General features: G+C 36.3%; 1 protein-coding gene across 10 annotated transcripts in view; it reads right to left on the bottom strand.

Annotated features, from left to right (window-relative positions):
* Nucleotides 1–338: 338 nt before the first annotated feature.
* Nucleotides 339–16,341, bottom strand: part of GPAM (glycerol-3-phosphate acyltransferase, mitochondrial) — a 61,057-nt gene continuing 45,054 nt past the window's right edge. For 9 of the 10 annotated variants that reach the window (XM_032988531.2, XM_032988527.2, XM_042798385.1 and 6 more), the window contains 11 exons: nucleotides 16,204–16,317; nucleotides 14,131–14,216; nucleotides 13,045–13,160; nucleotides 12,262–12,332; nucleotides 10,874–11,138; nucleotides 10,225–10,367; nucleotides 8,579–8,656; nucleotides 5,896–6,036; nucleotides 5,003–5,192; nucleotides 4,835–4,893; nucleotides 339–3,707 (listed from right to left, as the gene is read on the bottom strand). In XM_032988531.2, the coding sequence (XP_032844422.1) occupies nucleotides 3,591–3,707; nucleotides 4,835–4,893; nucleotides 5,003–5,192; nucleotides 5,896–6,036; nucleotides 8,579–8,656; nucleotides 10,225–10,367; nucleotides 10,874–11,138; nucleotides 12,262–12,332; nucleotides 13,045–13,160; nucleotides 14,131–14,216; nucleotides 16,204–16,317 (1,380 nt within the window). In that variant the 3' untranslated portion in view covers nucleotides 339–3,590. The remainder of the gene's footprint in view (nucleotides 3,708–4,834; nucleotides 4,894–5,002; nucleotides 5,193–5,895; nucleotides 6,037–8,578; nucleotides 8,657–10,224; nucleotides 10,368–10,873; nucleotides 11,139–12,261; nucleotides 12,333–13,044; nucleotides 13,161–14,130; nucleotides 14,217–16,203; nucleotides 16,318–16,341) is intronic. The other variant, XM_042798548.1, reaches the window with a different exon arrangement.

Genomic DNA, 16,341 nt, shown 5'->3' with positions numbered 1-16,341 from the left:
GACCCCCCACCTCCCTGTAAGGCAAGAGGAACTTGAAAAGAGGAAGCCACATACAGGAGCCTTGTAAGGATGGGAAGACAGAGAAACAGAATGGCACCTCCACTTCACAACAAAACAGACAGCGACTCAGGAGTCAGGTTGTCACCTCAATCTGCTTTTTAAATGGTTCTGCTCCAGTACATACACTGGTAGAAGAGATACATCTACAATGAAAGCTTTTCATGGATTAATTTCAGAAACTACCTGGAATGGGACAAAGTTATTGAATTACCTTAGCAGGTTATTAAAAAAAAAAAACAACCAACCAAAACCAACAAAAAAAACACTAGAAGAGCTTGTTAAATGTCATATTAGCAAACAGTTTAATTTATTAAAATGACTTCAGTACATCTCTGTGCTTCTACAACAGACACGGCATTACACATAACAAGTAAAACATGGTAACATTCTCAAGGAAGCAGTATCAGGCTCATTAGCACAGAAACACAAGAGTAACAGTATCTTAAATCACCTCCCAACTCAACTTTCTTCTACCTGGTGATTCTGATACTTCACTGTGGAGCAGGCAGTCAGTTGAACACAAATCTATGTATATGCTTCCTGATCAAAAGTTAGGTGAATAAAGCCCTATACTGTCAAAGAGAAGGCAGGTATGCCTTCAGTGTCAGTAGAAAGTAAATGTTTTAACAAGTTTATGATCCCTGGGTAGCTGTGGTAGCACAGGAAGTGGAATTCTACATTTTCATCACTCTAAAAATGAGGCCTACAGGATACATATGGAAAGATTAAGTTTCCATATCATGAAAGATCCTGGCCCAAAAAGACTAGCACACCTGAGTAGTATGTTCGTAACAATGACAAGACTCATGTAAGTCTTTATAAGAGGAGAGTCTTAAAATACATTTGTGGTAATTCAGGGCCAGTCCTTTCTTTACTGGTTAACTTTACTGAAATTAACTCAACCTGGCATTCTATCAGCAAAGGAGACATGAGAGGTTAATAAAATCAGAAGACACTGAAGGTGTAAATACAGTGCAAAAGTGTTGGGTTTAGTTTTTGACTGTTGCAGCCTGATAATTTTATATTCTGTGCTTTATTTTCAGGGAAAAGCATAGTTGTCGTGTGTCATAATATACACACTTGCATATATACGTATACATACAGACTTGCTGCAGAATGCAAAGGCTTCCAGTGGCATATGATTCATATGACTTCTCACATGCAGGTTTTTTTAATAGAAAAACAAACCAGTTTTAGAGGTGCCACCTCCCTCTGCATACTAAACATATTCATTAATGTGTATCCACATGCATTATTACCCTATCCACTCATTGATTTATATTAACCAATTTACTACTTTTTTTTTTTTTTTTAAATGTAAGCCATAAATTATCTTAGTTGCAACACCTAGCCAGAACACTCCAGTGACCACAGTACTCCTGGGTTTTATAGTTACTAATACATCCATTGGCAGAACATTCTTAATAAAATGACTCAAGTTTTGTTTGCTTCATATTTAATTTTTTTTTTTTTATGTGTAATTTTCACTGTTAGTACACTTCAGATTTACTGAAATGCAGTAAACTATGAGCGCTCGTTATTTCGAAGCACCTTGTCTTTTTTTTGACATTAAATGGAAGCCGTCGGCAACAACTGTTGTATGGAGCATTCATCAGGTTAATGAACAGTGCACGTTAGCTAGTATGAGATGAAACTGTTTTCTAAATAACTAGCAGACTTCACAAAACAAATTATGTGATGTAGTCACTATCCTGCTGAGACAGCAGAAGGACATAAAAACAAAAGCGACTGTAGGGTCAGTTTCTATCCATATTAATGTAGCTTTGGTTCAGAAATTCTTTAAGTGTTGTAAAGCACCTGGTTTAGTGACAAAACACATGCATCTCACAGTGCTAACAGTATAATGCTAATAAACTATACACTGCAGGTTTCAAATATTAATAGCATTTAATAAAAAAATTTACAGACATATTCTTGTTGACAAATGTGCAGTACAAATGCAAGCTCCTTGGCCACAAACTCAAATTGTGTGCATCAGTTTTGTGCTGGCGTACGGTGCAACAGTGCAAGTGCTGGGATTCAAGTATGCTTTTCTGTATTTATGTTAAGCAACAGAGATTGCATGATGAAGACTGGGGGGATTTTCTGCTCACAAGACCAGGACATGAAAATTGAGCTTAATACTACAGTAATTGAAATGTTTGATTTCCCTCATATAGAAGACAATCTAAATGAGGAAAAACACATTTCACAAGCGAACCAGCTTCACGTACCACCAAGTTATTGCTTCAGCTAGACCAGCTGTACTAAAACACAGGACTACAGGTTGCAATCTAATCTCCACTCGTATGAAGAGAAGATGAAATCTACAGTGCAAGTCCTCCATGCAAAAGGATTAAATTGCACCACCAGAGTCCTGTTCCATAGGACAGAATTTATTCATCATTCAGTTTTGTCTATGAATTTTTTTTGTCAGTTAGATCAGTCAAAAGTACATTGTTTATAATATTTCTGTTTCTAGATGTTACAACTTCATGCCAATTTACATCTGCTCAGCAACAGAATACAATATGAACACTTGTTTCCAAAGAATTGCAAAAGTTATTGCTGAAATTTTTAGGGCCAAAATTAAAAATTATTCACCAAATCAAGTCTTTACTCCACTTAAAAAAAAAAAAAAATCTGACATCCTATTAATTAAAAAAAAAACCAACCAAACAAAAAAAAAAAAAAAAACAAACCGAAAGAATAGCTTTTTTCAATTAAATAATAATCTAAGATTTTACAAGATATTCACATTCAGGCAACTGTCTCCTGACTTTCATCTGGCTGAATGACAGATGCCATAACAAAAAAGCAAGAACGCTACTCACATTCTTCATGACAGCAGTGATTAGTGCAATTTACCACTGCACTACACAGCTCCAATAGTGCAAGGTGTGCCTGCTGACAACGTTTCTCACAATCATCTGCTACATGATCATTATCCTCAGATGTCTGTAACTGTTATTCTCATTAGAATTTTGGCATTTACGTTACATTTATGAAAAACTATGGCTTTATCCATTAAATATGTATCTCCTGCCTAAGCAAACTTTTTAAACCATTTATTTAAAACAATAAAACTGAACTGGAATGAAAGTTACTTTTTTTATGCTGTAAGCTGTGTTGCCACTAAACTCAAGATTTCAGGGTTAGTTACAGATCACCAACATGTGTTTGTGTGCATCTGTTACAGTCTTTAAAAGCATATTTAAAACATAACACTGATAAAACTTCACTCTTCATTTTAAAACTAATTCTAATATTTTATGTTATTTTTTGCAACGTGTTTAATTACTTGTATCCAAAGTGTCATCTGAGTATCGCTGTATTACAACAGGATTGGGACTGTAAGAAACCCATAAATGTATACGTAAGAAGGCACTTGTCTTCCAGAAGTTCAAGTCAGAGAAGGCCTTACCCAGACAGTGGCACCTTACACTTTGAAGGATTAGCAAATGTCCCCAGGTTTTGACACCGTCTCAAAACCTGTCTTCACGTCCCTGGACAAAGGTGCTCTATGTGGTCTATAATACCATGAAGCTCATGATGAATTCCAGTAGTTTTTGCCTGTTGCGCTGAGGTAGGAACGTAGTGCTTAGTTCCAAAATGGTGTCTCTTCTTTGTTTTGTCTGATTAAAAACCTAAAGTGCAACATGAATTTATGTAAGTATCACCACGTTAAAGGAATCTCCTTTCTTTCGTGATTAAAATTTTATGGTCTACACTAAATTTACCTTCATTTGCAAGACTTTTTTTTTTCCCCCCACTTTCTTGGAGGCTTAGATGACAATACCTTTAGATATTATTAGAATTCACTCAATGTTGAAGCCCTTCAAATGGTATGGAGGAAGAGAAACCGAGAAATAAACAGCCAACTCCTAACAGTGAGGGATAAAATATGCACTCAAAAGGCATCTGAATTGAAAGTGTAAACACTTTCAAAACAAGAATTCAGATGTTATGCTCTGAATAGATGCTCAGCAGATGTTATCTAGTCCCACTTTTCCAACAGCAGAATAAACTAGAATTAGAAGATGGATGTGCTTTATTCACAGCTCTTATAGTCTACAGAAAGATACCTTTACTATAAGCTAACTATTGTTAGGATTATTTGCTACATCAGAATTTAAAGACAAAAACTTCAGAATTCTTATCTAGCAGTACTTTGCCTAAATGCTGATGCTTTCAACATTGTAATGCTAAATCCCATCTCGCATTCAGGAAGCCACATCATTCTGATGGAAGAAAAACTCTTTATTTGCAAAAACTAGACAGGTGATTTAAAATCCAAAATGCTAGTGGTAAAGTGCAAAACTGGTCCTTCATTTTAAAGAACATCTGTATCCTCATGGTGGACGCTGGAGGTCTAAGGATGGTTCTCCTAGAGCATCAATCACTGCTAAACCAAAATTCAGTAACTTTTTGAACATAGAAGTATTCCTTCAAAATTAAATGTAACTGTTACTAAGCACAGAGCATGCTCCCAAGCTGTCCATCAGACATTGCCACTGAGGCCCAATAAGGACACCGAACGGAATTTCATCTGCTGTGAATAAAAATGTCTAGCCACCTAGCCCTCATCTGGAATGCATGCTCTTCTGCAGCTCTGAGCATTAAGGAAAGCAAAATGTTCAAATCCACAATACACTTGCACAGATATATTCACAGATTTTAAACTGACACTGAACAGGTTCCATGAATTGTCAAAATTGTGCTTATCATTAAAATGAAACTTAGCAGTCTACAGCTTTGATCACTAAATACTTACCCCAATTTCCTTAAAGACTTTCACTGCATTTTTCACATGACTGTAGGTAGCACTCTCAGCTGCAAGAAAGAAAACCCAGAGATAAACAAACTGCAACTGAGTTTGGGCTACCTTGTGGTAGGAGGAACGGAATGAATCAAATCCAGTTCCAAAACCAGTTTAACATACCATACACAGCAACATTCTTCTCCGTCCTACTTATTAAGTGCCTGTGTAACTTTTGAAGGTATTCAGACTCTGAAACAGGACCACTAAAATTGTGCACGAAGATGACAGCAGAGCTGTATGCCTCCAGTAAAGGTCCCAATAACCTTTGCAGGAAAGTGATGTACTGCTGGTGCTCTTGAGACTGGCTCACCTAAGAAAGGGCAACAAGAGCTGAAGTGAGAGAGACCCGTGGAAACAAGAAATGACCTGTAACACAGTACACAGCAAAACAACAGCTGAAATAATTCTTTGTACAAAAAGGAATGCAAGGGCACAACACAGCATGTTATGAAAACATAGCAAAAAAGCAGGTTACCATGAGGGATAAAACGGGCATTGCGTATCACAGATCAATGCCACTTTCTTCTCCTCCAGGATATTAATAACTGTTTTCCTAAGTTAAAATTAAAAGACATCGCAGTGTTCTGCAGCCAACAGAAGAGTTGCCATACACACAGAGATGGATATAGGTTTCCAAGTGTTAACAAGATATTCTAAAGACTATTTGTGTCAGCTCTGTGAGAAAACTGGTAATATGTCTAAAATCAACATGATCAATCTTTGAAGTGAAATTTAGACTGAAAATAAATACCAGCCAGATGTGCCCCTTCTAGAGGGCAAGCTGTCAGTAAAGGATAAACATTTAGACATTAAGATACTTGAACCTTTATCAGTTTTCATGACACTAACCACTGCCCTTCCACCTCCCTGTAAGATTATTTGATGTTTCTTCAGTTGTTTTCCTCATGGAAATGAGAGAAAGGTGTTTTACTGACTGTAGCAAAATACAACAAACTAACATCGTAAACTAGCAAAAAAAAAATAATTATTAACACATCTTAGGATAATATTACCTTCAGGTAGCAATCTCTCTGCTCTTCTCCAAAATCACTGTCTTCATCTTCCTCATCACTTCTCCAAGATAATGGCTCAGGGAGTTTTTTATCCCATTGCTGTTCTGTAAGACTGGGGCTAACATCCTCCTGATCATCCTGCTTAAATTTGAAAAACAAGGTGGTAAATAGGTAAGAAACCCAAATCCAGGCAAAGAATACGTTTCTTCTGTAATCTCAATTGACTTAATCAGTTCATTCATTAGCCAATATTTATTGAAAGCAGGTGAGAATCAATTATAGATAGGGTTGAGACAGGCAGAGAGAAGAGACATTTGGTGAAAAAGACCGTTTTTCTTTAGTTTGCCTGCCATGTAAAAGTGAAAGTCTTTGCATGGGTTGCTGAATCTTCCTACCAGAGGCCACACAGTAGCAGTTGCCAAGAAAGTGTTTTCAGTTGTGTTAGGATAGAAAGTTGAGATGCTATCTGCATGTGGATGTTGCTAACCTCTGTACCACTGCTGCCTTAAAGATAGAGTAGTAAACTGTGTTATTATATTACAATAGCTAAAATCTCAATTCATGCAGAATGCCAGAAGTTACCATTTGGAAGTGGCAACTTGCTGCCTCTAATGATGCTGTTGTTGCATTTGTCCCCATATGAGGTATTGGTTGGAACAGAATGAGCCAGTTTTAATCACAAAGGCCCCAGATTGTTTAAAGCTTGATTATATTGATGCAGGTATGTCAGAAGTTCGGGTGTACAGCAACTGAGGTGCAACAGAAAACTCCACCTGATCGATCCGTGTTTGATACAACACTTAATTTCAACAAGGTATCTTCAGAAATTAGTTTTAGAGATAGTAAAACACACACTTGAAAGAATAAGGGAATCTTAGTGTCAGTTATTCACCACTGCTTTGCTCAAAGTAGTATAACAGAAAGATTTTTCAAAGGTCACCAGTGTTAAGCCACTAAGGAAAGACCACCCCACAGTTATTCCACTTAGAAATGGAAATCGGGCAAGATTAAAACCAAATGGATAACAGACACCTCATAGACGAGATACTGTCATAATATTCAGGGCAAAGAAAAAGGCCTCTGCGGCAAATGAAGAATGACATCCTTCCATTCTTACACTCTGATCAAATGTTGTATTTTGAATGAAGCAAAGGTCACAAAATTAGTTTAAAAAAACCAAAGATATCACTACATGTTAGGAGTATTTCTTAGTTTTTGAAGTTGACACTAGAATCACAGGAAAAGAATTTTTAAAAAAAGCATAGGTCAGTTGAAGCTCAATTTAAAGGAAAATTTATCAATGTCAGCAGTAAACTGAAATAATTAGAAGGGGCAGAATCTTGCTACGTTTCTTAGAGAACAGGTTGTAAAAACCCCACAAACATTTCCAACCTGTCTGAAGTCATGACACACCATTACTTACAGTATTTGCACTGATTATGCAAGTTCTTAACATTTTAAAAGTAGTAAGCGAGTACAGAGGTTTTCTAAGTTTAAGAAATCTACTGATGTAATGTATCTCCATTTTAAGCATTCAAATGTTGCACTGGTGGTATATATCAAACAACACAGACAAATATTCATATACTGCCTAATGCTATCTATATCCCAGCTATAAACAGCACAGTACCAGACTCAGCAATCAAAACTTATGAAAGAACCACCAAAATAGGTTTCATGCTTGAGCAGACAAAGGTGCATATCTACTGCTGTTCACACCTATGTTCCTCATCTGTCCCCAGGCATGGAACATACAGGTTTCTTCCTAATCCTCTGCTCAGCAGTCATTTTTGGATTTATCTAAAAATAATTAAAATCTAATGCATGAAAACCTGTCAGTAGTTCAGATAAAAATCAAGCAGTTTTAACTCCAAAGAAGAATGTTTATTATCCAGGTGTATCAAGTAAATAGTACCTATAGTTACATATATTAAAAATGGATGGATATATCAAAAGGTATGCAATAAGATTAGAGTGAAGAAGCAGTGGCCGTTAAATCCACCAGAAGCAGCTCTAAGCCTCCTTTGAAACTGCAGAGCTGCAAGAAGAAAGCAGCCAAATATGCAACTCCTTCTCCATGTGCTCTTTAAATTTTGTTGCTTCCTCCTGGGTGCCATGGTTTGTTTACCATGCACAAAAAAAAGTTGGGGAAGCAAAGGTATGCCAAGACAGCTGCCCCCTGGTCCTCAAGTTTTCTTTATGCTGTATGTCTCTGGCAGACTGCACCACACAGAGACTCCAGTACATCCCTGAAACCACAAATTGCGCCAGCAGAGGATGCTTACAGTAATTTCCGGATCAATATCGATGCAAAGGAATCAAAGAATGACAAGAGATCTGAACTACTGACTCCTGTAGAGTAGAAAGTAAACATCCATGTAGCTATGCTACAATTAGAAAGGGCTCCAATAATAAAATAAATCCCCACTTTACAAGATAGTATAAAATATGTGTCTTTTGTACAATGAAATTACAGTAATTCATAGCATCATAAGATGACTACATCCAAATGTCTGATGCTTATAAATGTAAGAATGAAGTAGTATTAGTTCTGGACTTAAGTCATGACAAGGCCTCAGTAAGACCACATATTTAGAACAAGACTCAACTAAGAAGCACAAACTACCTATCGCTAAAGTCAAGTACAAGAAACAAAGCTCATACAGAATCTCTATCACCTTACCTCGGCCACAAGAAGAATGCCATACTGTATCAGCCTTTCCACAGATTCATGGCAAACTTGATATATCACCTGGCAAGGCTGCATGACATCAAAGAAATGCATTGAAAAAAATCACATCCATTATACCCATTACAGCAATGCCAGTTGCTTGTTCGGTATGAATGTTTTAGATACAGCAGTACTATCCCTTTTAAACAAGTTATTAAACTTTTACCAGCATAATCCCAGTGCACCACTCTTATGTTTATCCTGGCAGACAGGCAGCCATTAAAAAGTTACAGGGAAAGTTTTCTGAAAAGATGCATTACCACGCTGGTAGAAAACCACATTAAATATCCCCCCTTTTTAATCACCTCCAACCACACTTTAGTTTGTTAACTGTTCTGGAATAAAATCATCATAAAAACTAAAATCAAGACTCATACCAGTGATTCATTTGGAATTTAAAGGCAAGTACACTTATAAGAAATTCCCTTCTGTGTTTTGAAACTTTAAAAAAAGCAACCTATTTTACATTGTTCAAAATCATGTAAGAAATAGTTTCTAAAAAATAAAAAAAAAAATAAAAAATAAAAAAATAATTACTCTGAAAGCAGAAGGATAAGATTACCAAAGAACCTTACCATATGAGCTACATTATTGCAGAGTCAAAAATATTAAATTTGGCTTATGTGTCATTTAAAAAGGCACGAATCAGAAATATGTGTATAAATTTAAGAACTAATTCAAGTATCTCTAGAATTCTCAGTAACTTCTACAGATAAGAAAAAAGTCTAGAACTTAGAATTGCAAGTATACCGAGTGTCTGAAAACTGAGATAACATCAGCTTTCTTTAGTTTTCGTTTTGTTACAAAACACTGAAGTCAGGCCCTGTTTAAAATTGACACTGAGTACTAGGTGTGGCACACTGACTATTGCACTCCTATGCAAATTAAGAGTATCTTTAGAATCTAGAGCCTTAGTTCCCAGTGTAATTTCAATCATCTATGCAAACTCTTATGAGTTGGGTACTGTCAAAGAATTATATTTAAGTGAAAAAAATATTTAAATAGCTTGGGCAGAATAAAGATATAGTTGTGATGGTTTAATGACACATGCGACATAAAATCTGTTAGAAGACATGAAGAAGCTGAACCTCTCAAGTTGTGGGAAGCTGACAGAGACGCAGTGAGCAGCTTTTCTTTCTCAGGAGGGGCCTAAAGCCAGAACAGCAGAAATGCTGCAGGCTGACACCAGCATCACCCACTTTAACATTTGCATGAGCAGCAGGCGTGCACTAAGGGTGGACCCCTGAAACCAGATCAACTGACTTTGTCACACCTTGCCAAGCAAGTGAGGTAGTGACTGGAGTTGGGCAAGCTAATTTACATGTTATCTTAGGCCAGGCGTCTTTTGGATGAACTATTGTGATGGAAGTACGTTTACTCAAATGTTCAGACATTTCCTTGAAGCAAATAGGAACAGTGCTATCTTCTTTTTTCAAATTATAATCAACCTCTTGATACCCATTACCATCAGACTGTACTTAAGAGTGAGTATATCAGATCTGTGACACTTGAAGAAAGCGTTAATTAATTTTAAAGTAACATACAGTTACAAGCAGAACAAAAAATTTTAAATGTGGACAATGAATGCAATTACTTACCAAAGATACAGTAAATTCATTAGAAAGCAAGTAGCACAAGCTGGCAGCTTTTCGGACCAGGTGTTCTTGACTAATCAAACTGGGAGAAGCACCGTTGGTACCATTTCTGTACCTCCTACTCTGAACCGCATGAAGACTGCAGGCTAAAGCAGAAACAAACATAAGCAAAGTTTATTTTTCCAAAGAGCTTTACAGCAAAGGAAACTTAAAACTTTTGTTTTGTCTATTTCTAGGCCTGAAAGGCAGTCAAACATTACACATGTAACTGAAGAATAAAGACAGAATTTGCCACTATTTTGTGTCCAATTAATGTCAGATTGAAACAAAATCTCATTAAAGTATTGCTGATCTAAGCACAGGTTTTGCCATATTAGCTCAAAACTCTGATAGTGTCTTGCCTACAGCAGTGACCAATACAGAAATTCATTCAAGAAAGATAAATAACAATGGGAAAAAATAGTGGAAACATTCCACAAACAAAACACAAGTTTACTTTAAATTTGGTTTTGTTTGGGTAAACAGAAGCTGAAGCAGGGAGGGAAGAAACAGAAAAAAGTAAATTACATGAAAAACTGATGGGTTTTTTGTGCAGATACTTTGACTTCATGGGTTACAAGAAAATCTTTCCTTGGTAAACACCAAAACATACCAATAATGGCCTCTTTAATGAATACATGCAGTACTCCATTGCTGTAGAAATTGAGTTCAAAGACAGCAGGTATCGTCGTGCTGGGAGTGATGAAGAACTCATTGTTTCGGCTAGTGTTTGTGATATTTACACAGTTCCCCAGCAAGTGGATGGCATGCATGACAACATCATCTGAGTTCCCTGAAAATCCCAAGTCAAAGTCACGGGCTAAGACCTCCTCCTTCATGGAGAAGAAATCTTCTACCAACCTGGAAAGATCAGTTCCCTAGAAACAAAAACAGTATCACACAGTGATACAATTTTTCTGCACAGGTATTTGTAAACCACATAACCACCTATATAGCAAACACATAAACAATACACTAACTGTCAATAGTCCAAAGCACAACAGTCATATTAGGAAAAAAATTATTTTCACAGAGATTTTGCTGAAATAGTCCACAATTTTGAAATACATGCAATTATATTTTAAAGCCATGCAGCTATTTGAAAGTGCAAATTTTTTGTTTGCTTCTTGGTTTGTTCACAACCTGCAGAGACCCGAGTTGTTCTTCAGGAACACGTTAGAGATATCGTATGTCCATTACCTATGCTATACAATGAATGATCAATTATCTGGGAATACTGTAATTAACAGAACTGTGCAGTTGGTTGGGGACGTGAGGAAAAGCTTTTCCTCAAGTACTTCCTTTCCTTGTTTTTTGTCAAGATGGCTTCAGATCACAGTGTAAAATGTTTCTTTGATCCCACTATTTTAGGAAATTGCAAAGACTGGACTGACAGGAATGGTGATACTGTCCTCAACAAGCAAGATTATGTATCTGACCAATATCTTTCAATCTGTTCTCAACTTATGTGCAATAAAAGCTTTATATTAGAAGGAGAAGCAATTTAAGAAAAAACGCAAAACACACTTGCAGGAGAAAAAAAAAAAACTGTTTCCAAGCCCCATGCACAAGACTTCAGTTAAACATCAGTATCGTTCTGCCATCGTGATGTAATACTGAAGTACTGAGGAACAGCAAAACTAATTTGAAAATTAACAGAAGAGTTTCTAGCATACTCAATGGTGAATGTATTTGAGATCTAAAAAACAACATTAATACAATGAACCAAACCTATGTATTCTTTTAAAAAAGCATAACTATGTTCTGAGTTACAAAAATCTATTTCTACATGAGTATTTATTACCATCCCATCAATAATGGTTTGTCTTCAAGCACCCATTACTAACTAAAATATTAGCACTCAAACTACCTGTAGTCCACTTTAATTTAAACGCATCTTTCTTCTTTTATTAGTATCATGCAATAGTAAAATGCATACTGTTTTTTTCATTAACAAGGCCAAAGTAATGCTTAGCTATTTAAGCAGCATGGAAGCCTTACCTGCCTGTGTCTGTACAGCAGCAAACAGGCAACGATGTGGGTAGACATCACAGCACAGGACTTGTTAGCAGCTAGAGGCAAACAAGATAAACTCATTAAGCACCCAAGAAGTTCAAAACACTGTTAGAAGTGAAAAACTACCCATTATTTTAAAGAAAATAAAATAGTGACATTGGCACAGAACTGTACCTTCTGAATGAAATACGAAGTGTATTACATCTGTATAGAAACAATATTAGTCAAATGAAAGTAACTTGAACTAAGAAGGCTGAGTAAAGCTTAAATGTTTACTAGGCTAGGTACCGTTCTGTATGCATCTCTTATACCACAAATCACAGACCTACTGACTAAAGTATACACCACATAACCTATAAAATCTGGCAACACCAGTCCATGCAGCTAGATGAGCTCATATGAGTATGATCTTAATGCCATTAAGACACTGCAATAACTTCTTACATTAAGTGATAAGTAATCAGTGTATCAATATGACAATCAAGCACTTCAGAGTACAGTAAGTTCAGTATACGAGTCCCATGAATACAAAACAGAATAGAAAGCTTGTGCTTAATCAGAAGCATTATTAAACTTCATAAACAAAGTTATTAAACTTTAGAGAAGGGAGGATGGCAAAGCATGAAGATCTGTCAAGAATGCATCTGAAGTCATAAAATGATCACTTAAATGAAGGAAATTGGGAAGTATGACATTTCCAAACAGCAAGTTAGTTCATGCAATCAGCAAAACAAAAAAGGTAGCTGTTAGTGGTACTGTAACACTTACTGAACAAAATATGCTCAGCCAAGTTGGATATCAGCTCTCTTCTGAAGGGTTCACTGGTGATATCCCTGGAGTTGGGCAGTGAGGCCTCTGTACCTTCATCCACAGTATCATTAGGTCTGAACAAATAAAATTAAAAAAAAAAAACAACCCAAACAAAAAAACCAACGCATTAGGACATTTAGATTTTGATCAAAAGGTAAGATAACCTAGACTGATTTTTTTTTTTAATATACTAACTGAACTACAGCACAAAAATCTACTATGCAGTATGGTAAGGGTATAAAAATTTTATGCATACCAAGCACCACAAAAATTTTAATACCTACCAACTTCCATATTATTTCTGTACAGTTAAAAACAATCCAAAATAAGCCAAACAAAATAAAAATTGCAACCTTGTCCTATGGCTATTCATTACTTTGTCATTACATCATTTGCACTGCACAGCTCTTTTCCCTTCAGTCAATATGGACAACAGTAGATTAAGCAAGTGTGCCTAAAAGGCAGTTACCAGCCCAGCCTCTCTACAAACTAAAAATGGTATTTTGTATGGACCTACAACTTTCTAAAGAGAAATGCCTTTGTCTCTACTAGGATCACACAGGTTTGTACAAGTCCAGCGAAGACTTCAACTAAAATGTGTATGTGTAACAAATGCCCTTGAGCACAGTTTTGTAGTTCTGAGTGACAGTCACCACCCAAGTCCTATTTGCTTTGAAAACATACCAAAACCCATCTAAAGTGTTCATGAGGTTTAAAAACAAATCCTTCATTTTTCATTGTGTCATTTTTTCCCTAAATTATTCCATACAATTTAAAATTAAACCAGAGGTCACTAAAATTATAAAAAGAAAAAAAAAAAGCCTCCTTGAGCTTATTTAAACAGAGCTCCTGAGAACAAATGCAACTCTCATAATAAATTGCAGTTACAATTGTCTAAGTTTTTAGTTTTCGTATACACAATTAGATTACCCTTGGGGAGCTCAAGCTCTGCTTGGAATGTAGTGCAGAACACTAAAAAGACAAACAAACAAACAAAACACCTCAACCTGTCCTCCTTCTCCCCAACACCCAAAAAATCTCTACCTTGATGGAAGTATAGCTGGTAACAAAGCTTGTTCCAAAGAAAGAGGAGCAGGCACAGGTTTTTGGCTTTGGCTGTTTACATATTCCTGTTAAGAGAAGACTTGTTATTTTTCGGACTTTTTCCACCTTATTCTTGCATTCAACTGATAATATTATTATATGAAAAAGGCAATTATTCAAAAATGCTAGTGTGAGCTATTTTTAATCACAGTAAAAGAGCAGTCATAAGGTCACAGAAATTAAGTTTTCAACAGTTTATTCACTTTTGATTTTATGAAAAGGCAGAATTTCCACAGCAAGGAATCTGTACTTCATGAAAAACACTCCAACAAAAACAGTACATAACCCCTGTCAGCACCCTGCTGGGAACAAATCCTTTGAGACTAGTTTCTCCATGATTAAATTAATGAGAACTGCCTTCATTAACATGAGTGAGAGCAAAGTCTAATACCCATTCAGATTCAACATGAAGACTGTAATTATTGCTTGCTGCTGCTTTCCTCAAATGTCAGGATAGGGAACTTCTCCATAGGTAAACACTAGTGTAGAAACTCCAGTTGCAAGACCCCTCCCAGTGCCACAAACTAAAGCAACCCAAGAAGCAGGCAGGGTACCATATGCTTGGAATTCTTGAATCCCAAACTTCTCAAAAACCAAACACCTCTCCTTACAGGTTAGCATTTACATTATTTGGTTTTCAGGACACTGTGTTCTTTCGGTTTCTATAAAGACTGATGCGGGAAACTAAAGAGCCACTTAACCCGCTGGTTAGGACAACAGTTCCCTCCCAGGAAAACCACTTAAAAGACTTTCACAGCCAGCTCACTCTCTTCAGCTTCTAAGCCTATGCTCACAGAACTGCAGATGCCCAAAATTAACCCCAAAAGCTCATCTCCTTTAGAAAGACCTACAGTGACCGAACTACAATTCTGCAAATCTTAGTTAAAGCATACTTAAAGAATTCATGTCACTTATTAACTTTCTGTAGTATAAAAGGGCATACACATACAAATGAGACCTGGCAGAGGTTGTTAGGAAGGTGTAGAGTGATTAGCATTTCACTAGATTAAAAGGGTAGATAACCTTCTTTTCCTTATACCGATCCAAGAACAACTGTTAACTCCCTACCAAGAACAGCCCAAGCTTTCTTCTTTGGAAGTGAATTAATATCTTTCCCTACTACACTAATTATAATGCAGTGCAGGCCGTCACAATAATTTCATGCTGTGGTAATTGAACCCTTCAAAGCTCTACAACCTACTGATTTTCTGAGAGAAGTAGGGCAGAAAGAAGAACACCTAATTAATTTGAATAATGTTCTAGTAGGTTGTTGTTACAGTAGTTAATCTTGTTAAAGTCACACTAAAAATAAGGTATACTGTAGCAGAACACAGATTAATGAAACACAGATAAGTATACCACAAGCAGATTCTGCACAGATCAGAAAAAATTTAAAAAGTGAATGCAGAAATTACTGCTCCACCCCATCCCCTGAGAAACTACACAACAGTATTTGGTGAACTAGTGTAGGTAAGAGTTGTAAACTAATAACAAACTTTGCCTTTCAGAAATTATGCAGATTTTTATAATATATTATGCATTATACTTTTATAGCTACTAATTTGCTTAGCAATTTTAAAAATCCAGTGAGATAAATGGCCTTCCTCGACAATAGTGTAAGCCATTAAATTACTTAAACTGGAGAATAGCATTCAGTTTCCTTCAACTCCAAACGTCTCTACAACATAAAGAATTATTACATGATACAATCATTTTAGAGATTGTTAAAACAAAACAAAGAACCCCAGTGAGAATACTTACACTGTTTCAAAACTAACATAACTCTTTGTATCAACTCTGAGAATATTTCAGCTTAACACAAATGTGTTTAAAGACTCACACATTCAGCAAAACAGGAATACTTTCCCTGCACCATAATGGACTTCAGCAGATAAAGCTAGTGATGATAACCCACAAATAGAAAAATCAAAAAATATATCTGTCCCACTATTGAAACATCAAAATATGAAAAATGTCAAACCTTCAAGAGGATCTTCAAAATATCAAACTTACTTTTAAGGAAAATGGTTGTGCAAAATCTACTCTGACACATCCGTAATTCTTCCGCAGCATTCTGAAGACTCCTCTAGCTATACTCCAAAGACTTTCATTCTTCTTGGGCTTGCCCTGGAAAACATTGGCGGTTGTTTT

Source organism: Tyto alba, unplaced genomic scaffold (assembly GCF_018691265.1).
Source record: "Tyto alba isolate M040663 unplaced genomic scaffold, T.alba_DEE_v4.0 Super-Scaffold_1, whole genome shotgun sequence".
NCBI lineage: Eukaryota > Metazoa > Chordata > Aves > Strigiformes > Tytonidae > Tyto > Tyto alba.
This window is presented reverse-complemented; position numbering and strand designations above follow the sequence as displayed.